At 48.2% G+C, this 22,792-nt stretch overlaps 1 protein-coding gene across 7 annotated transcripts in view; it reads right to left on the bottom strand.

Moving 5' to 3' along the window:
* Positions 1-22,792, bottom strand: part of SLC8A1 (solute carrier family 8 member A1) — a 1,145,942-nt gene that overhangs the window by 250,141 nt on the left and 873,009 nt on the right. For all 7 annotated transcript variants that reach the window (XM_069606868.1, XM_069606869.1, XM_069606866.1 and 4 more), the window contains one exon: positions 11,674-11,773. In XM_069606868.1, coding sequence (XP_069462969.1) covers positions 11,674-11,773 — 100 coding nt within the window. The remainder of the gene's footprint in view (positions 1-11,673; positions 11,774-22,792) is intronic.

Raw genomic sequence — 22,792 nt, 5'->3', positions numbered from 1 at the left:
TTGGCACATGTAATGCAGCTTCCGATAAACTGTTTTCTTGGTGAATGCAAGCGGCGCCCTGAGATGATTGCTGTAGCTCATAAAATGTACTCTCTCGTCTTTCATTTCTTGTATTTCCATGGACATGGTGAAACATATTGCAATTAGCCGTCTAGCACCGGGCAAGGGGACCTAGATGTAAGAAAGGGAGACATCAATCAGAAACTACATTGAAGTACTGGGACATGAAAAGCTTCTGAATGTGGAGAAGCTTGGACATTTCTCGGAAATGTTTAGGGAAGATGTCTCTGAGGCAAATCACCCATGGATGAGGGTGTAAGAGAAGTTGAGGAGAGCAAGAGGTGTCGTGAAGGCGATGATTTTAGCAAGATATTCTGCGACTCAGGAATCAGAAGGAGGGCCTTGACCAGACCTCCCTCCTTGATCCCAAGCCAGTGGCGGGCTCACAGAATAGCCTTCGTGTGGTTTGGGCAATCATTGCTGGTTAGTTCGGAAGCAAAGTTTTGACGCATTCGCAGTTTAGCTCCATGAATGGACAACTTATTTTCCAGGAAATATTTGCAAGGAAAATCCGAAGTGCAATTTGAATGTTTTAATCATGTTTGATGTTTTTGCATATTTAAAAAATAGTTTCCTCTAAATGCTTTTGATCGTCTTTTCTTTTAATTTTCATATTTAAAATGTAATATATTTTTCCTTCTCAAGTAAAAGGAATAATCCACTCTCTCCTCAAACTCTAAAAATATAACTATGCATAAAGACATGTTTACAATCTGAACTATGTGTGCTGGATATTGTAGCAGTTAGTGTGTCTACCCGTTTCTGATGCATAGATTTCTGCAAGCTGATCATCAGAACACAGACACTGGGCATAATGTACCTTTCTGAGGGAGAGCGTTATCAAGTTACCCGTCCTATCATCAGAAGATCTTGGCAAGGCAGCTGGCAAGGGTAAGCAAACAGAAGATTGTCTGCCCTAGTCCAAGATTAAGGCCGTGCCCCAGACACAGGGTGTTACACGTGAACTCCTGTATCCCGCATAATCGAGATATGAGGTGCAACATCCCGAGGGCATTCAGTGTGCTTGAGATGTCATATGTAGGGTGCAGCAAGAAGAATGGTATTTGGGAAGTGCCACCATGTGCCACTGCTGAAGGTGGTTGGCCCTGTCTACCATGAACAAAGACTATCAATCGATACTCTTGCACATCCTTACTATCTGGTCGCATGCCCAGTAGAACAATGTTATATACACTGCAACACATTTTAAGATATTGCCCGATGCCATTCCCACCTCAATGAACGTGGAGACTTTGGGAGAAATATGAACCCGATGGATATGTATTTTATTCCCAGGGGAATGCTAGTTGGATTTCTTTCCCGAAGATCTGTTTTCTCCATATTGCCATTCCTGGTTTGTTTTCCGGGGGAACTGCCAAATTCTCTGATGCCCTTTCACTTTACGACCACCCGCATCTATACCTATACCTGCCGTGCCTTGTCCTTTTCTCCATTTTGTTTACTGAAATAAATACTTTTGGGGTTGTGTGGGTTTTTATCTCCTTTGCAGGGATTGTTTTGTCCATAAATGGATGCAGACTTGAATGTTTCTGATGATTGCCGGATCCCACTTCAAGAACTCCTGTGCCCACGTTGGCCAATCTGCTGTGCACCGTGCCTCTGCACGTGGCACCAACCCCTCCATTGGACCCGCTAGGACTCAGAGGACTTGCCAGTTTTCACATTCACCTGATCTAAGGCATCCTTCAGAAACCAATAATCAATGGCAAGGATACATCATGTTGAGTAGGGTGTGCACCCCCTACATCCAGTTTGATTTTACTGGGGATCCCCAGTTTCACCTCCACTTGCATTTTTTAAATGCATCTGTAAGGGATTCTAAACTACAAAAATACCCCCTAAATATTAACTAATGCATTTAAATATAAGGAACTTTAACACAACAACTTCCAAATGTAATGTTCAACAAACACAACACACCCCAGAAAACAGAACCCCACAAGTGTTCTAACCCCAACCTCCTCCCTTGTTCTCTGACAATGTGTATGAAACACGACTCTGGCCACTTAAGAATAAACAAACATCCAAGGCCCAGGAGCTCTCAGGGTTCATGGATTGGGAATTTCTCAGGAAGTTGCCGGAATTGACTTAGGAAATGTGAGCAGTTAGGATGGGTTGCGTGAGGATCTCTGAGTGGTTAAACCTTCACCTCAGTGGCTGAGAAAGATGTGCCCACCTGTGTCGGCCAGTCAAAAACAGCAGCCTGATTTGCATATGGTCTTTCCCTTCTGTAATGGCTTGGCAGGCGAAGAACGGTGGTCTGGAGGGTTGCCCAGAGCATTGCCAGTGGTTAAGATTAATTCTAAACCTTCCAGCCATCACCTCTGTGTTTTTGCTATGTCACCCCGAGTGGGACGGGTATGCCCAGACGTGGGTCCCGTGCCTGCTGGGCCTAGAGACCCAAGCTACTCCTCACTGATGAGCCCCAACAAGGGCGAAACATGTTTGGGGATGCTTGTGGTCTCGTGCAGAAGGGATGTGGCCTAGCAGTTCGGGCTGGACTGCCCCTTTTGGGGTGGGGCCAAGCCTGATTTGCATATGGTCTTTCCCTTCTGTAATGGCTTGGCAGGCGAAGAACGGTGGTCTGGAGGGTTGCCCAGAGCATTGCCAGTGGTTAAGATTAATTCTAAACCTTCCAGCCATCACCTCTGTGTTTTTGCTATGTCACCCCGAGTGGGACGGGTATGCCCAGACGTGGGTGCCGTGCCTGCTGGGCCTAGAGACCCAAGCTACTCCTCATTGATGAGCCCCAACAAGGGCGAAACATGTTTGGGGATGCTTGTGGTCTCGTGCAGAAGGGATGTGGCCTAGCAGTTCGGGCTGGACTGCCCCTTTTGGGGTGGGGCCAAGCCTGATTTGCATATGGTCTTTCCCTTCTGTAATGGCTTGGCAGGCGAAGAACGGTGGTCTGGAGGGTTGCCCAGAGCATTGCCAGTGGTTAAGATTAATTCTAAACCTTCCAGCCATCACCTCTGTGTTTTTGCTATGTCACCCCGAGTGGGACGGGTATGCCCAGACGTGGGTCCCGTGCCTGCTGGGCCTAGAGACCCAAGCTACTCCTCACTGATGAGCCCCAACAAGGGCGAAACATGTTTGGAGATGCTTGTGGTCTCGTGCAGAAGGGATGTGGCCTAGCAGTTCGGGCTGGACTGCCCCTTTTGGGGTGGGGCCAAGCCTGATTTGCATATGGTCTTTCCCTTCTGTAATGGCTTGGCAGGCGAAGAACGGTGGTCTGGAGGGTTGCCCAGAGCATTGCCAGTGGTTAAGATTAATTCTAAACCTTCCAGCCATCACCTCTATGTTTTTGCTATGTCACCCCGAGTGGGACGGGTATGCCCAGACATGGGTCCCGTGCCTGCTGGGCCTAGAGACCCAAGCTACTCCTCACTGATGAGCCCCAACAAGGGCGAAACATGTTTGGGGATGCTTGTGGTCTCGTGCAGAAGGGATGTGGCCTAGCAGTTCGGGCTGGACTGCCCCTTTTGGGGTGGGGCCAAGCCTGATTTGCATATGGTCTTTCCCTTCTGTAATGGCTTGGCAGGCGAAGAACGGTGGTCTGGAGGGTTGCCCAGAGCATTGCCAGTGGTTAAGATTAATTCTAAACCTTCCAGCCATCACCTCTGTGTTTTTGCTATGTCACCCCGAGTGGGACGGGTATGCCCAGACGTGGGTCCCGTGCCTGCTGGGCCTAGAGACCCAAGCTACTCCTCACTGATGAGCCCCAACAAGGGCGAAACATGTTTGGGGATGCTTGTGGTCTCGTGCAGAAGGGATGTGGCCTAGCAGTTCGGGCTGGACTGCCCCTTTTGGGGTGGGGCCAAGCCTGATTTGCATATGGTCTTTCCCTTCTGTAATGGCTTGGCAGGCGAAGAACGGTGGTCTGGAGGGTTGCCCAGAGCATTGCCAGTGGTTAAGATTAATTCTAAACCTTCCAGCCATCACCTCTGTGTTTTTGCTATGTCACCCCGAGTGGGACGGGTATGCCCAGACGTGGGTCCCGTGCCTGCTGGGCCTAGAGACCCAAGCTACTCCTCACTGATGAGCCCCAACAAGGGCGAAACATGTTTGGGGATGCTTGTGGTCTCGTGCAGAAGGGATGTGGCCTAGCAGTTCGGGCTGGACTGCCCCTTTTGGGGTGGGGCCAAGCCTGATTTGCATATGGTCTTTCCCTTCTGTAATGGCTTGGCAGGCGAAGAACGGTGGTCTGGAGGGTTGCCCAGAGCATTGCCAGTGGTTAAGATTAATTCTTAACCTTCCAGCCATCACCTCTGTGTTTTTGCTATGTCACCCCGAGTGGGACGGGTATGCCCAGACGTGGGTCCCGTGCCTGCTGGGCCTAGAGACCCAAGCTACTCCTCACTGATGAGCCCCAACAAGGGCGAAACATGTTTGGGGATGCTTGTGGTCTCGTGCAGAAGGGATGTGGCCTAGCAGTTCGGGCTGGACTGCCCCTTTTGGGGTGGGGCCAAGCCTGATTTGCATATGGTCTTTCCCTTCTGTAATGGCTTGGCAGGCGAAGAACGGTGGTCTGGAGGGTTGCCCAGAGCATTGCCAGTGGTTAAGATTAATTCTAAACCTTCCAGCCATCACCTCTGTGTTTTTGCTATGTCACCCCGAGTGGGACGGGTATGCCCAGACGTGGGTCCCGTGCCTGCTGGGCCTAGAGACCCAAGCTACTCCTCACTGATGAGCCCCAACAAGGGCGAAACATGTTTGGGGATGCTTGTGGTCTCGTGCAGAAGGGATGTGGCCTAGCAGTTCGGGCTGGACTGCCCCTTTTGGGGTGGGGCCAAGCCTGATTTGCATATGGTCTTTCCCTTCTGTAATGGCTTGGCAGGCGAAGAACGGTGGTCTGGAGGGTTGCCCAGAGCATTGCCAGTGGTTAAGATTAATTCTAAACCTTCCAGCCATCACCTCTGTGTTTTTGCTATGTCACCCCGAGTGGGACGGGTATGCCCAGACGTGGGTCCCGTGCCTGCTGGGCCTAGAGACCCAAGCTACTCCTCACTGATGAGCCCCAACAAGGGCGAAACATGTTTGGGGATGCTTGTGGTCTCGTGCAGAAGGGATGTGGCCTAGCAGTTCGGGCTGGACTGCCCCTTTTGGGGTGGGGCCAAGCCTGATTTGCATATGGTCTTTCCCTTCTGTAATGGCTTGGCAGGCGAAGAACGGTGGTCTGGAGGGTTGCCCAGAGCATTGCCAGTGGTTAAGATTAATTCTAAACCTTCCAGCCATCACCTCTGTGTTTTTGCTATGTCACCCCGAGTGGGACGGGTATGCCCAGACGTGGGTCCCGTGCCTGCTGGGCCTAGAGACCCAAGCTACTCCTCACTGATGAGCCCCAACAAGGGCGAAACATGTTTGGGGATGCTTGTGGTCTCGTGCAGAAGGGTTGTGGCCTAGCAGTTCGGGCTGGACTGCCCCTTTTGGGGTGGGGCCAAGCCTGATTTGCATATGGTCTTTCCCTTCTGTAATGGCTTGGCAGGCGAAGAACGGTGGTCTGGAGGGTTGCCCAGAGCATTGCCAGTGGTTAAGATTAATTCTAAACCTTCCAGCCATCACCTCTGTGTTTTTGCTATGTCACCCCGAGTGGGACGGGTATGCCCAGACGTGGGTCCCGTGCCTGCTGGGCCTAGAGACCCAAGCTACTCCTCACTGATGAGCCCCAACAAGGGCGAAACATGTTTGGGGATGCTTGTGGTCTCGTGCAGAAGGGATGTGGCCTAGCAGTTCGGGCTGGACTGCCCCTTTTGGGGTGGGGCCAAGCCTGATTTGCATATGGTCTTTCCCTTCTGTAATGGCTTGGCAGGCGAAGAACGGTGGTCTGGAGGGTTGCCCAGAGCATTGCCAGTGGTTAAGATTAATTCTAAACCTTCCAGCCATCACCTCTGTGTTTTTGCTATGTCACCCCGAGTGGGACGGGTATGCCCAGACGTGGGTCCCGTGCCTGCTGGGCCTAGAGACCCAAGCTACTCCTCACTGATGAGCCCCAACAAGGGCGAAACATGTTTGGGGATGCTTGTGGTCTCGTGCAGAAGGGATGTGGCCTAGCAGTTCGGGCTGGACTGCCCCTTTTGGGGTGGGGCCAAGCCTGATTTGCATATGGTCTTTCCCTTCTGTAATGGCTTGGCAGGCGAAGAACGGTGGTCTGGAGGGTTGCCCAGAGCATTGCCAGTGGTTAAGATTAATTCTAAACCTTCCAGCCATCACCTCTGTGTTTTTGCTATGTCACCCCGAGTGGGACGGGTATGCCCAGACGTGGGTCCCGTGCCTGCTGGGCCTAGAGACCCAAGCTACTCCTCACTGATGAGCCCCAACAAGGGCGAAACATGTTTGGGGATGCTTGTGGTCTCGTGCAGAAGGGATGTGGCCTAGCAGTTCGGGCTGGACTGCCCCTTTTGAGGTGGGGCCAAGCCTGATTTGCATATGGTCTTTCCCTTCTGTAATGGCTTGGCAGGCGAAGAACGGTGGTCTGGAGGGTTGCCCAGAGCATTGCCAGTGGTTAAGATTAATTCTAAACCTTCCAGCCATCACCTCTGTGTTTTTGCTATGTCACCCCGAGTGGGACGGGTATGCCCAGACGTGGGTCCCGTGCCTGCTGGGCCTAGAGACCCAAGCTACTCCTCACTGATGAGCCCCAACAAGGGCGAAACATGTTTGGGGATGCTTGTGGTCTCGTGCAGAAGGGATGTGGCCTAGCAGTTCGGGCTGGACTGCCCCTTTTGGGGTGGGGCCAAGCCTGATTTGCATATGGTCTTTCCCTTCTGTAATGGCTTGGCAGGCGAAGAACGGTGGTCTGGAGGGTTGCCCAGAGCATTGCCAGTGGTTAAGATTAATTCTAAACCTTCCAGCCATCACCTCTGTGTTTTTGCTATGTCACCCCGAGTGGGACGGGTATGCCCAGACGTGGGTCCCGTGCCTGCTGGGCCTAGAGACCCAAGCTACTCCTCACTGATGAGCCCCAACAAGGGCGAAACATGTTTGGGGATGCTTGTGGTCTCGTGCAGAAGGGATGTGGCCTAGCAGTTCGGGCTGGACTGCCCCTTTTGGGGTGGGGCCAAGCCTGATTTGCATATGGTCTTTCCCTTCTGTAATGGCTTGGCAGGCGAAGAACGGTGGTCTGGAGGGTTGCCCAGAGCATTGCCAGTGGTTAAGATTAATTCTAAACCTTCCAGCCATCACCTCTGTGTTTTTGCTATGTCACCCCGAGTGGGACGGGTATGCCCAGACGTGGGTCCCGTGCCTGCTGGGCCTAGAGACCCAAGCTACTCCTCACTGATGAGCCCCAACAAGGGCGAAACATGTTTGGGGATGCTTGTGGTCTCGTGCAGAAGGGATGTGGCCTAGCAGTTCGGGCTGGACTGCCCCTTTTGGGGTGGGGCCAAGCCTGATTTGCATATGGTCTTTCCCTTCTGTAATGGCTTGGCAGGCGAAGAACGGTGGTCTGGAGGGTTGCCCAGAGCATTGCCAGTGGTTAAGATTAATTCTAAACCTTCCAGCCATCACCTCTGTGTTTTTGCTATGTCACCCCGAGTGGGACGGGTATGCCCAGACGTGGGTCCCGTGCCTGCTGGGCCTAGAGACCCAAGCTACTCCTCACTGATGAGCCCCAACAAGGGCGAAACATGTTTGGGGATGCTTGTGGTCTCGTGCAGAAGGGATGTGGCCTAGCAGTTCGGGCTGGACTGCCCCTTTTGGGGTGGGGCCAAGCCTGATTTGCATATGGTCTTTCCCTTCTGTAATGGCTTGGCAGGCGAAGAACGGTGGTCTGGAGGGTTGCCCAGAGCATTGCCAGTGGTTAAGATTAATTCTAAACCTTCCAGCCATCACCTCTGTGTTTTTGCTATGTCACCCCGAGTGGGACGGGTATGCCCAGACTTGGGTCCCGTGCCTGCTGGGCCTAGAGACCCAAGCTACTCCTCACTGATGAGCCCCAACAAGGGCGAAACATGTTTGGGGATGCTTGTGGTCTCGTGCAGAAGGGATGTGGCCTAGCAGTTCGGGCTGGACTGCCCCTTTTGGGGTGGGGCCAAGCCTGATTTGCATATGGTCTTTCCCTTCTGTAATGGCTTGGCAGGCGAAGAACGGTGGTCTGGAGGGTTGCCCAGAGCATTGCCAGTGGTTAAGATTAATTCTAAACCTTCCAGCCATCACCTCTGTGTTTTTGCTAGGCCAGTCAACAACAAACATCCCTCACTTGTTAAACATCACACGAGCCTATTTCACTCAGAGACATGGTAGTGTACATAAATCATTAGCACAATTTTGGATTAAAAACTTGATCTTGGCTATAACAAGCACTTTAAATATTGTAACGTCCAGACAAAGTGCAAAAAAGAAATGTACTGTAATGTAAAAAAGAAACATTCCATGAACCCTCATACACCACACACCTCCTCGGCAGCCCCTTTACAATGGTTTCACCAAATAATGAGGCACACCACAAGGCAGTGCTAGGCAACTTTTCATCGTGTTACACTTGTTTGCCCCAAATGTACTGCAAGGCATTGGGTCCATTGCACGACTTCTCTCCAAGTTGTTCATAACACAACGCAGCTGACAAAGAGCTATGTGATTTATAAGCAATTAAGATATGACTGAATAGCACATTACCAACGAAAGATATTCATTTTCAAGGCACGCAATTTCTAGACATTTCAGAAGTCCACATGGAAGGCAAAGGCCTGCATGTATGATTGAATTGCCTGGGATGTTTTGTTTAGTGCATAGGGGATTCTTAGTGATAGGATAGGTTATTTATAACGCACTTAATACCCAGAGGTTTCTAAGCGTGGGCCCGGTAATCGAACCGGTGTTGCTCTGTGTTGGCTTGTTTTCAAGGCGAGCACAGTTCCCCTGAGCTATCCTCCCGAGACGTGTGAAACCACTAAAGCTTTTCCTCCATGCTGCATACTACTGCCATTTTGTTTTCAATAACAACAACTACTCACAAAAGTAAAATTAAAAGTCAGAAAACCTCTAGGATATTTAATGCTTTCCTGTTCTTGCTTTTGAAATGCCAAGCAAATGTAAGTAGTAAAAGATTCCTGAAAGTTACTTTAACCTCCACCATACTGTATGGACAGTCACAACTATTTCGATGTTTCTTATGTTAAATGTTAAATGTTAAAGGTATTTGTACCGAGCACCGTCAACAACGGAGTTGGTCCCCAGGCGCTCTGGCGGATCTGCAAACGAGAGGGTGGGATGGGTTAGTAGGTGAAGCGGGAGTAGGATAGTGAAAGGAATGGTGTTCTGTTGGCAGCTTCAACTCAGTGTACACCGGGTGCTGAGCTTTGGTGCGAGTATCGGATCGATGTCAGTTCTTGTGTGCTGTTGGTGTGGCTTATGTGTTGTTGCAGTGTTGTGAAGTGCGTGCGGGTTTTTGTGCGAGAGATGGTTGTGTCAGATTTTTGAGTGAGATAAGTCTGCAGAAATGCTGAGTTTTTTGTTAGTGGGTTGTCTGAAGTTTAACATGCTAACATTCAGAACTCTATCCGAGTGTGGTGCTCGCCAATCCTCCCAATCTCATCAGGATGGGCGAAGGGGTTACACCTGGCAGGGTTTTAGGTTTGTGTGAGGCGCTCCCTCTGCTGTTCTAATGCACTCTGTAAGTGTTCTAATTCTGATGGAGTGAGTGTTGTGGGTTGGGTTTTAGTAGGTGCAATGCGCTCGCAGTTCTATTCTAGTGAGCTCTGTAGGTGTTCTAATGTTGATGAACTGATTCATGTGGGTTGAGTCTCTATTCTCCTCCTTGGGTGTTGGAGCAGGTGTTGTGGTCTCCTCTTACAAACTTTCTATCTAAATGTGTCTGCTGGGAGTTTGAATATGGTACGGCCGAGAGGCAGTGAATGAGTCATTTAAGGGCTTTCTTCTTGGTCTGAGTATGTGATCCGTCTATGGTGACCTCCTTTGTGGCTATTTCCCGTAATATCTTATGCTCTGTCGTGGGGTCCGTTCCTTGGGTTCTGTGTATGTCCATTTTGGGGGTGATCGAGGTTGGTGTTATTTTCCTCGTTGTTTAACGGGGTGGGCATTCTAGTGTGTCATTGTTGTAGCTGTGAAGAGCCATGATTAATGGAGTTTCCGGAATGCTAGGTGGTTTGTTGTGTTTTGTATATTCTTAGATAGGTCATTCCAGGTTTCCGGTGCCTGGTGAGAGAAAGAGGATCCTCTGAGTTTTCTTCTGTTATAGGGTTTTGGTTCCAGGCGGATGTCGGTGCTTGATCTCAGTGTTCTTGTCGGTTGATGTAGGCGTAGTTTATCGCTTAGGAATTCTGTGCCTTTTTTGTGTATTGCTCTGTGCGTGATGCACATGGACTTGAACTTTATTCGCTGTTTTAATAGTAGCCAGTGTAGTATTTTTAGCGCGGTTGTAATGTGTTTCTTCTTCTGCATTTGTTTTTTTGTCATGCGATTTCTTTGTCGGCCATTTTAAAAGTGGTCATGCTTTGCTTAGCTTCAATTATGGACCTCTAAAGAATAAGAATGATGGATGATCCAGAATGTAAACATCCCAGTTTACCCACTAAGGGAACAATAAGAGGTCAGGTACCAAAGTCGTGACCCTCAGATGGTAGTCCACTCTTTGTTTATATCAAGGATAGCTGAGGCCCTCCAGCTTGTGGCCATCTCGTCAGAGGAAGGGTCTTCAAGACTCCCCTTTTTGAACTGCGGGAGTGAGCGGGAGCCTACAATGATTCCTTATAGGATTTTCAGGACGAACATACTCGCCCTTAGCACTTCTTAATGAGTGAACAGGTCTGTTCTGCCTATTTTTGAGGCCAGAAGTTTCGAAAACCCTGCACTGAGTTCTGTGAAATACCCTGTCCATTATGACATGCGATCAGTGCCAGTTCTATGCTTGCCAGGTGAGCCTTGCTTAAGTTTGACTCCGTGCTTTCTTTCATTCTTTTTGTGGTGGTGCGTCCCCACTTCCAGGCGTCTACGTCTAAATGTATTCCTGATATGCCGATGTGTGCAGAAGTGGCACACAATGCGCATACATAGTGAACTACATACAGCCCTTTCTACAACAGATATCATTGGTTTTGAGACAAAATGTCTTAGATCTTCCTGGAGCGGCCTCCAGTTGCCAACTATTGGGTAGGACTTGGCTAACCTTTAGCGCAGAGGTGCAGCCGGGGCTATGCCAGTATTTCTCAGCTAGACTACTCAGTATATCACAAACCACTGTGTGAGAAAAAGAAATGGGGAGATCTCTAAACGGATAAATTGATAAAGCGATACTTTTCACCTGCCAGGCAAGCATTCAATGTTTCCGAAGAGATAAGACTTTAAAGTGATCAGATGCAAACGCACGAAATGCTCAAGGCTACATGAAAGATAGAGATGAGATAGCAAGATGTACACAGTCCTTTAATCTCTCCCCAGACATTTGAAGTATATTAGCCCATGCATTTCATATTAGTAGAATCTTGTATTTAAAAATAAACTTCTGCTGCGATTAGGGTCTAAATCTATGGGGGTGGGAGGTCTCTTGTGGAGTGCTGCCAAGTCACTACAGGCTGCACAGGGAGACTCCACGCTGGGCAATCGTGTGTCACTTTAGTTCAAGGCAGGGCTGCTTACCTGCGCTGACAGTGATGGCTTCGATGAACTGCTCCCTCCAGCTGTTCGTCCCGACCACCAGCGCCAGGTTGGTCTTCTTAATGAGCTTGTCCACGGTGCTCTGCGCATGGGGAACATGGAGAAAGGGAGAAACGTTGGATTTTGTGTGATGCAGATGTATACCTAATCTGTCGTCTTCAGCGAATCGAGGGAGGTTAGGGTGCTATAGAAAAGTTTAAATCAATCAATGACTTATTTCAAAGCAGTATCAATCGTCTCTGTCAGAATCACAGCCGCATACCTGTGGATAGGCGATAGGGCCACAAAGTAAAGGGTTGAACATACAAACGTGCGAGTCTGTGTCTAACGAATTTAAAACGAAGAATGACATTTTAACGAATCAAAAAACAAAACAAAAATATCGAATTTTCTTTAAAAATGTATATGTGGAGGTGGGGTAAGGGGTTAAATCTGGTGGGAAGGGGGTTTTAAACAAGGGGAAATGTGGGGGCTTGATGGGGACAACCTAAAAATGAATCAATAACAATTCGATATTTTTTAGTTGTTTAGTTGTTTTGTATTCGTTAAAAAATACATTCATTATTTAATTTGTTAAAATCACATGTAACCCTCAAATAGTCCCAGTAGGGTGCTGCATATCCACCTGCATGAGGTGCACAGTTGAGGCTGGTGCCAGTCGCGGGGGAATGCATGTATGAGGTTCAAGACCACAAACAAGGCATAAGACTGCAGTCTTTATCTGGAAATTACTGAAGTTAAAGAGGTGGGTGTTCCCCATTATGGATCCTCTTACCCACAACGTCTCTACATGATAGAATGATGCGGGGATGGGTGATGTCAAGATGCCCAAATGCCAATGCATCTTGTCTAAAACATCTTGTGATCACAACTTTGGCTTTGCAAATATTGATGGAATTTCTGAGCTAACATGAGGGCAACTTACTTAAAACAGTGACCACAACCAGTGGTTGAAGTGTATGAAAAGATGTAGTGGAACTATGTTCTCTGCTGGCCTGCCCCCACTCCCCACAAACCTCATCGCTGCACCCTCCCACACACAATGCAAACCCCGAAACGCTTGCACCTGCTCTTTGAGGAAATGTTCAGTGCAGAGCACTGAAAGTGCAAGCTTCAACTTCTTCCTATTATTTCATTTTATGACTGAACCATTCTGGAACAGTTTCTTTTTTAAATAAAAGTAGAGGAGCACCGCTCCCGACCGCTCCCGCTCACTTCGACCACTGACCACAACCCATCCCACCTGGTGACCACACAACTATTACACAAATCAGTCATACATTGCGCACAACCTGTGTAAGAGACATGGATAGAGTGATCGAAAGAAAGATCAATAAATAGATGGAGATGTGAGAGAAAGATATATAGAGACAGAGAGAACTTTATGAGAAAAAGAGAAAGAGAGAGAGAGAGAAAATAAGAGAGAGGGAATATTTAGGTTTAGATGTATTAGGGCCCTTTCCACCCTTTAGAAGTGGAAGACAAACACCATAGAAATACACTAGGTCTGTTTGGTTTCTCCCAGCACTGTGCTTTTGTGTTTTCGCTGCATAGCTGACAGCTGCACAGCTATAGGATGTGACTGGGGAAATGTTGGTCCCTTTCAATTGGGAATAATTGTGTGACAAGATGGCATCATCAGCCTCAGGTAGAACATGTGTATCTGGAAAGCCAAGCAGGCATGTTTGCACCCAAACCATCATTCCTCGAAATGTATATTGGGTCATTTCTTTCCAGTGCCTATCCTGATCTCTGGCAATAGCACTAGAAAAAGCACAGGGCAGAGCTACCTTGTTTCCCAAAGATCACCCAATCCATGACTCTCTTTAGAAGACATAATGAGGGGAGTCCCTCCAGGGGGACATGTCACCAATGAAGCCCTACACATTGATGAAGTCCATCAGGCAGCTCTTGACAGACGGCAAGCCATCCTTTGCTCCCAACATGTACCAGTGTCTTGAAGCTCTACACATATTAGAAAGCAGGGAGACAGGCAACCTCTGGGTTGAGCTGCCCCCATACAGAGAAAAGTAACACTTCATACTTTCATGCTGTCACACATCAATTCCCACATCGCCCTGGCAGCTTAGGACAATCATCGTTCCTCTCATCATTCCTCAAGTATACTCCACGGAACACCCACAATTTTCTGGAAACTGTTGCCTAATGAAATAAAGGGTGGGAACCTATGTCTGTGGTCCCGATTAAAGCAAAGGTATGGCTGTCAAAATGAGATTATCCCGTCTTCAGATGAATCAATTTCTCTCTATGCAGCCAATGGTCTTCAAGAAGGGCTTTCAGTGGGCATTGAAACCAGCTTTATTTTGAATACCCATGCTCAGGATAAAAGGATATATAACACCCTTGCTCCCTTCCACCATGCCACTTTCCCCTGAGATATCTCACCCACTTTCATCTGACCAGTGTTTCATTATGTATGTTATGTTATTTATAATGCTCTTAATACACAGAGGTTTCTAAGCGCGGACCCGGGAATCGAACCTGTGTTGCTCCTTGTCGTCTTGATTCCATGGCGAGCACATTCCCCCTGAACTATCCTCTTGAGACATTTATAGGACACATTCATTTATAGGACACAGAACACTCACCCTTATAGGTATCATGATGCTGTTGAAGCGAATTAGCGTGCAGTAGCCCCAGATAGTGTCACGGTTACATAAGTTTGTATACTATAAATAATTAAAGAATCATGTTTTCCATGTTTTTGTGAAACTCTGAAGGTTTATCTCGAGGTGAATTTCAAGTGCAAGTCTGTTCCAGAGTGTGATCACTAGGATAACAAAACACCTTCCATCTTTTCTGGCCCTCTTTAGTAGACTTTTAGTCTAGTCTCTGACCAAAGAGATCTACAGGAGAGAGAACCATTGCGTATTCCATATAAAGGAGTGAAACTGAGGCGATATGCCCCAGGGTGGCGGGCCCACACTGTGGGTAATGGCCCGCTGCCCAAGTTAAGGGCCCGAGCAAAGCAAATTCGCTACTCGTATACTTGTGACTAGCCAAACAAGCATTAGCAAAGCTCACAGTTTTGGCTTTTGTGTAGGTTTGGACAAGGCATTTGTCAGGCACTGCCGTAGTGGTATTAACTGGCCATAAATGGAAACAGCTGCAAAAATGTGCGACTACCTGGGCATATACTAGCAATGCCTGCCAAATGCCTAATACTTGTGCACAAACCAAAAGAGGTGGCTTTGCCCGTGCTCTTTTTTAACAGGTCTTCAGTGTAAGTCACACATAGTGCTTATTAATCAAGTAACTGAAGGCAGACAGGGCTAAAACATTGTTTTTACACCAGTAGTGTATTTATAGCTCCAATTAAGAGATTATCTCTCAGGATACTGCTTTGGAAAAACACTGGCAGGCACATTGAGTACACAGTTTGATGGCAAGGCTTTGTGGAGGTGGCTCAAACTAATCACAGGAGGATGTGTTTAGGGCAGGAAGTTAATGTGAATTGCCATAAGGATTGGCATAGCCGTGTACAGTCCATGGGTGGACAAATAAGCAAACAACACCTACAAGCTGTGTGCCTCTCCTCTTATGCCATTTCCCCCTAGCTGTACTCTAATGCAATAGTTTTGGCGTATAGGTGGAGCTAAAGTGCCACCTAATAGCCACAACTAAAAATTAGCCAAAACATTGGGCCTCGTTATGAGGTCGGCGGTAACCCGCCGGTGCTATCGGTGGGTTGCTGCCGAACTGTTACACTGTTTCCGCCGCCTGATATCCAGGTGGCACCGGGATATTACAAGTCCCAGCTGGCCGGGATGTCAGGCAGTGGGAACTATATGTCCCCATTCTAGTGGAGTCCCGTAGGGGACACAGAAGCACTTCTGGGAAACAATGCCTGCAGGGGCCGTTGCTCCCGGCTGGTCAGACCTGCGGAGATCACTGGGCCCTGCAGGCATACTTGTAGTCTGGTAGTCCGGAAAGGGTGCCAGTATGTTGCTACGAGCACCATTATTTCCAGACCGCCAGACTTGTAATGAGGCCCATTGGCTAAGATTGTTTATTTTCGCAGTAAAAGGCTGACATTCATCAGTTAATGCAAATTTTCACCACCACCTGCTTCTATGTTTATGCAACTATGTTGTAGATCACATAGGCAGCCAGCAATTTACTAATGCTCCATCATTTGGATGCTGACCTATGTACTGTTCCAATGGTGTTACCTCATTTTAGAACCCTTTGTCGAATGTTCACGCTGGCTTACCCAATTAGGAACGAGGATTTCTGAGCATTACTCATTGGTAGTTGCCTGTACGTCCTGGGTGTCTGGGACAAGCAGTAGGGCCTCTGAGCCTCATCCCTTCCACTTTCACATTGTTCCTTGCTTGGTCGCGGACACCCCTTTCTTCAGCCCCTGTGTCCACTCCCCGGCATGATTCATCGGACCACACTGGCTAACCACTGCATAAGGGCCTGCCACGCTCCAGTTTGTTCTGTTTTACCACAGCCCTGTTATCCTTTTTTCTGCCTACTTCGGCCACCTCTTAAATGTGCACAGCTCTTCATGACATGGCAGCACAATGCTGGGAAGGCGTGCCCTGCTTTTTTCACTGCCAACCCCCCATTTGTTCTGAAATACTTTGCACCCTTCTAGAGGGGTGGGAGGGGCAATGCCTGCCATTACATGAAACCCACCATCCTAAATGGCCCCTACTTTGCTCAGGGCCATTAAGTAAGGCTTTCTGACCCCTAATGTTGGTCATTGCTTGCCCCAGGTTTAATTAACAACTTAACTTTTCTCGTGCCTTTGCTTAAGGGTGGGGGAAAAGCAGCCCATTAAGTTAAAGGTTATGATGCATGTTGTGGGATATTTAGTGGGAACATAGAAACATGTTGCATGCCTAGATTCACTGGATCTCATGGGCTTGTCCAGAAAGTGCACTCAAGTCCTACAGTGCTTTTTGAAATAGGTAGATCAGTGCCCCCACTGGCAAACTTGTGTTTTGGCAGTGCAGTAAATTACTGCTGCTTTTACCGGAAGGTTTACCACACCGTCCAAACTGTAATGAGGATTAAAGTTTGGACATTAAGTAGGACTGAACCCAACAGTTATTTCATAGCGGTGTGATACTGTTGCGATGCACCGCAACACACAAGGATCTATTTCCCACACATTCCCTCGTAAACAGGCTGCTCACCAGGCAGTGCTGCAGTGTTGTGACTAAGCCCGAGTGAACCCCAAGAAAAAGGGATCCGTGAATATTTGCGGGTCACTGATTGTGAAGTTCAGGGACTTACCTTTGGACTTTTAGGGGAATGAACCATCCAACCCACACCAAAGCACCCCAGAACCCCCCCCCCACCACCACAACAGTTACAAGAAAAATAGTTTAACATGCCCCACTCCCCTGTGGGGATCCACCAGGTGCCAGCAGGCTAGTGGGGCATGTTGTATGCATGCATGTGGGATGGCAGCAGCCGGACCCCGCTCGCAGGACACATTTGGGCCATGAATGTTGAACCCAACCTTCCCAGATGAATTTTGGAAAAAATCAGAACCATAAAATACCACAAATTCAGGTTTTTCGTTGTATGCCAAACTAATTTGCCCAGGCCTAACCAAAAGGGAGGAACACATGCAGGGCCTGCATTGCTGAGCCATTAATACTTGCAGCATGTGCTACTGCACTTGTCTAAAATAAAGCAAGCAAATACATCTATACCATACATTAGTCAGGCTAAATGGCAGGGCTGGTGATCTTTCATGAGTCCTCTTGGTAAGAGAAGATCAAAGTTATTTTACACTTTGAGTTCAATTGATTTACCTCAAGGCAGGCCTAGTAATTGTACATCCATAACCTTTACGCTGCAGCTCTCCAGGCATCCTTTTTTTTTTTATAAAAGTCAATTTTCATAACATGTTGTTTTTCCGCAGACTCTCTGTCACTGCATTCCCATCTGCTCCAGCGCCCTAATGAGCCGCATGCCCCTCAACTTTGATGCACTTGTCAAGCACTTGCTTGTGCACAATTAACACTCTCCACTCTTTGAAATGCCAGCCAACGTTAAAGAAGCAAAGCAGGCAAGATGCGATTACATCAGCAGCAACGCTGTGGGAGGCACAGCAAAGCATGATCTAAGGCAATAATCCAGGCTAGGAATAGGAAGTCTGGACAGAACATTTGACAACCGATACCCGGCCTGCCACTCCACGCACAAGAGGAGGAGGCAGTTTATGGTGCTCGGGGAGAGGGGTGTGAGGGGCTCCCCGGAGGGGGGCACATGTATTCTAAATGATATGATATAGTAAGGCTTTTATAACGCACCTATACACAAGTGTTTCAAGGCGTGACGAGGCAGGAGCGGGGGAACAGAGGGAAGATAGAGACAACGATCTTATTAGGTCAAGTGACATTGAGATTGCGCAAGTGCAAGGGAGGGGGGAAGGGAAAAAGTGCAGGGGGAAAGAGGGAGGGGCTCTGCAGTACATGGGATAAAAGTAAAATAAATAAAGACAATAAATAATAAGTGTGGCCAGCTGTTGGCAAGTGCAAGGGTAAGTGCAGACATAAGGTGTCAAGTGCTGTTAGGGGGCTGTAGTAATACAGAAATAGTCCCAGAGTGCAAGGGTTGCCAGGGGGGCAGTGCAGGTGTGCAACCTGCTGGGAGGAGACCTGGGCCCGAGATCGGAGGGTAGCCAGGTAACCAGTGCAGTTTCAGTTTCAGCCAGGAGATCAGCAGGGTAGAGGAGGAGAGAAAGCAGAAGCAAAGAGGAAGGTCTCAGGGTGCTTCCGGAACCAGAGATGGTTCTCCACAAGTTTCAGAGAGGCAGGGAGGCTGTTCCAGAGGGAGGCCCAGCAGAAGAAAGAGATCTACCACCAACTTGTTGCTTGGAGAAGCGACTGACTCTGAGGGAGTTGTAGGCCGATTAGCGGAGAGCTCGAGAAGGAAGATATTTAGGATGATAGAGTTGAAGGTACTGAAGCCCCGGCCCCCTGAAGGCCTTGTGGACAATGCAGAGGGGTTTGAACAGAATCCTTGTCGCCACAGGGAGCCAGAGTAGAGATTTCAGTCCTGGATAGATTTGATCCCTGGGCTTGTGGACAAGGACAAGTCCCGCAGTCCTGTTTTGCATGAGTTGCAGAGAGAGGAGAGTAGAGGCAGGCAGATTTAGAAAGAGACTGTTGCAGTAGTCCAGCCGAGAGAGAACCAGTGCTACTGAGAGAGTGAGCTTCTGGGGGAAGGAGAAGAAAGGAAGAATGCCTTTGAGGAGGTGCAGCTGGTAGTGTGACTTCTTAGAGACAACAGAGATGTGAGTAGAGAAGGAAAGTGTGAGGTCGAAGATTACCCCGAGGTTTTCAGCCTCACAGGTGGGAGCAGGAAGAAGGCCAAGAGAGGCTAGTCAGAGAGTGACAGGAAATGAGGGAGCAGGTGTGCCGATGAGGAGAATATCAGTCATACTAGCATTAAGGCAGAGATCATTGGCAGCATACCACTCCTGGATAGCAGACAGACAGACAGAGATGAGAGAAGGAGAAGAGGTGGAGGAAGGGAGCCTGAAAATTAGTAGAGTGTCATCGGCATAGCACTGAAAGTTGGGGCAGAGAGCTGCGGTGCGGTGGCCAAGAAGTGCCAGGTATTGGTTGAACAGCCAGGGAGAGAGGTTAGACCCCTGGAGAACACCAGTGGTAGAGATATAGGAGAGGAAGGACCTAAGACCCAAGGGCCAAAGATTGACCTGGGAGGGTCGATCAGAGAGGAAAGAAGTCAGCTAAGCCAGGGCCTGATCGGTGATTCCCAGGGTATCACAAAGATGGTTGAGCAGGATGGCATGGTCGACCGAGTCAAAGGCAGAAGAGAGATCAAGTAAGATGAGGACACAGGGGTGTTGGAATCAAGGTTGGAGAGCAGGTCTTCACGGATGTTCAGGAGAGCAGCTCTGAAGCCAGACTGATGGTCATCAAGTGCCAGGTATTGGTTGAACAGCCAGGGAGAGAGGTTAGACCCCTGGAGAACACCAGTGGTAGAGATATAGGAGAGGAAGGACCTAAGACCCAAGGGCCAAAGATTGACCTGGGAGGGTCGATCAGAGAGGAAAGAAGTCAGCTAAGCCAGGGCCTGATCGGTGATTCCCAGGTTATCACGGAGATGGTTGAGCAGGATGGCATGGTTGACCGAGTCAAAGGCAGAAGAGAGATCAAGTAAGATGAGGACACGGGGTGTTGGAATCAAGGTTGGAGAGCAGGTCTTCACGGATGTTCAGGAGAGCAGCTCTGAAGCCAGACTGATGGTCATGAAGACAACCAACAGATTCAGTGTGAAGATTATACTGGGAGATGGCCAGCTTTTCCAGAAGTTTGCCCAGGAAAGGAGTGATGGAGATCGGGTGATAGTTAGCCAGGCAGGAAGGGTCGGCAGATGGTTTCTTAAGAATAGGGTGCACAAGGGAATGCTTCAGGGTGATAGGGAAGACTCCAGAGGCGAAGGAGTGGTTGCAGAAGTCAGTCAGAGCAGGAGCCAGGGTGTCAATGTGGTCATTGATGGTTTTGGAGGAACAGGGGTGAACCTGTTTTGACGAGACTTTCATAGATCAGACTTGTCAAGAAATCTCGTCTGGGGAGTACAGGGGAAAGGCAGAGAAGGATGGGGGAGAGGTGACCGAAGAAGGAAGAACAGGGAGTAGAGGGAGGAGGGGGAGAGGAAGAGAGAGGACAGGATGTCTTGAGTTTCAGAGATGAAATGAGAGGCCAGGGTCGTGCAGAGGGCCTGGGAGGGGACAGGAGATTTAGAGACTGCAGCAGGAATGGCCGGCTCCTTGCATATTTAAAAGAGTTCGGCTGACTTTTTAGATGCCGTGGAGACGTGGTCTTGGATGTGGGCTTGCTTCTTGGTGCGGACAGAGAGCCGGTATTGCCTTTGGAGCAGGCGGCAGGCCAGTTTGTCGGAGGATGTACCAGAATCATGCCATTTCCTCTCAGCCACCCTGCACTTGCGTTTAAGGGTGACGAGGTCTGAGACATACCAAGAGTTGCACTTGGCTTTGGGCCTCAAGCGGATCCTCATGACAGGGGCAAGAACATCAAGAGCATCAGATATAGCAAATTGGAGCCTGGAAAGGGACGTGTCAGGGTATGAGTCAGACAAGGGAGGAGGGTGTGGGTGAAAAAGTCGTGGCAAAAGCCTCAACTGACACACGCTTCATGGGTCCGATAACCGAGAAGGTAGGTGGCAGTGCTGGAGTTGGCTTGGCCTGAGGGGTAGAGAGGGTGAGCTGGGAGGAAAGGAGAAAGTGATCACTCCAGGAGAGAGGTCAGGAGCTGAAAAGCGAATGGTGAGTAGATTGAGAGAGGTGGAAAACAATGAATGAGCATTAAGTGGGGAAGGTGATAACGGGACGAAAAGTAACAGAGGATTGGTGGGGTATTTGGTTTAATGACAGAGAGCGTCAAGTAAGTGAAGAACGAGGAGCGTCAGAGTTTAAGCCCATTAATCCTACATCAAGGGACGTCCAGAAGAAGATATTTAAAAGTCCAAGTAGACATGCCTAGGCTACAAGCAGACAAGGGTCGCTAAGGAAAATAACTTACACTCCGATTGGAGTAATTTTAGGGGCGAGAATAGCTACGAGGAGCATTGGCTGAAATTTATGTTGGGGCCGGCCACTCTGTCTCTTTGTATATTGTATGTGTTGTATGTGGTAAAGAAATGATGAAATATTGAAGAACAAAAAGTAATAGATTGTGGTAGAAGGCTGAAATTTAATTATTTATGTATTTAGTTGACTGATGGTGTTGATTGAATAGATAGATTGAAGTAAAGTGAGACACAGAGGCTTGGAGCTGTGACGAGTGGTGCACTCTCATATTGTATTATTTTTCTGAAAAGTATTGTCTGTGTAAAATAACGGTAAGTATTGACATTCAAGAGTGACCAGCCATGATGGAAGATGTTACTCCGCTCATACACCTGTGCAAAAAGCTGCCAAAACATGCACCTGAGCTTAAGCAATACAGTTCAGAATGTGTTAAGGAACGGCAGATAAGATATTCATGCCATAAGCTGATGAGGTAGCGCTCATACAAAGCAAATGGATGGGTGGTCAGATATTGCTCAAACTTGATGGAAAGTGCATTGGGGAAGTACGGCAAAGAGAAGATCAGGATGAGCAAGATAAAAAAAGACAGGGAACGAGAGAAACGATTGAAAGAAGACAAGACTAAAAGAAAGAGTAGACAAAGGCGGGAACAACTCTCTCAAGATGAACAGTTAAGAAAGGAGGAGAGGGCAGAAGAGCAAAGAAAATCTATATAAAAAAATGTAAATGTTCGTTTTTTCAAAATCTCTGAAAGTTCTTCACCGGATTGCTTTAAAATTTTGACACAACGTTGCATTCGAATAGGCGCTTGTTTTTATATACCTACTATACATAGATGTCACACCTGTGACAGGTAAAACATGCTTTTTCTAAAAAACAACGCCATATGTTGGACATAAAAGCAACACACGCTATACTAAATATTTTACTGAAAAACAGCACCATCTGTTGGACGTCAAAGCAACACTTGCTAGAATGGCTCAAATACATGCCAAGGAAGCAGCATAGCGACATGCAGCCAGACTTCATGATGCACGGTTGCGAGCACAGCGATCGCGTTCTGCAGCTTCAGATCTGCTTTGTTCTCAACAGAAAGAACGCGACAGGCTGAGAGTGGCTAAAAGACATCAACAACAAACAGCAGATCTGCGTCAAACACGACTCCGTGCTCAGCAATCACGCAATTACAATCGCCTTGCCTTCCGGTACAACCCAGCTGATGATTATAGTTTGAGCCGGCATGTTCTCATCGACACCATGACTGAAGTGTGTCCTTATTGCAAGGCTCTGAAATTTAATGGAGAAACGAAAGGAATGTGTTGCGCCACCGGGAAAATTAAACTGCCTCAACTTGGAGAATGGCCAGAGCCATTAAAAACTAACCACAAGCACTGTGAAATTAAACATATTAGAAATGTGTGCTTTCTCTTTTCTTTCTTTTCCATTTAACCAGACTGAGCCACAGAAACGTGTGGCCGGGGACAGCTAGTGTGATAATAAACAAAGAGCAATCGAAAAACGAGACAGGCTAGAAAA

Source organism: Ambystoma mexicanum, chromosome 4p (genome assembly GCF_040938575.1).
Source record: "Ambystoma mexicanum isolate Mex_15411 chromosome 4p, UKY_AmexF1_1, whole genome shotgun sequence".
In the NCBI taxonomy this organism is placed as follows: domain Eukaryota; kingdom Metazoa; phylum Chordata; class Amphibia; order Caudata; family Ambystomatidae; genus Ambystoma; species Ambystoma mexicanum.
This window is presented reverse-complemented; position numbering and strand designations above follow the sequence as displayed.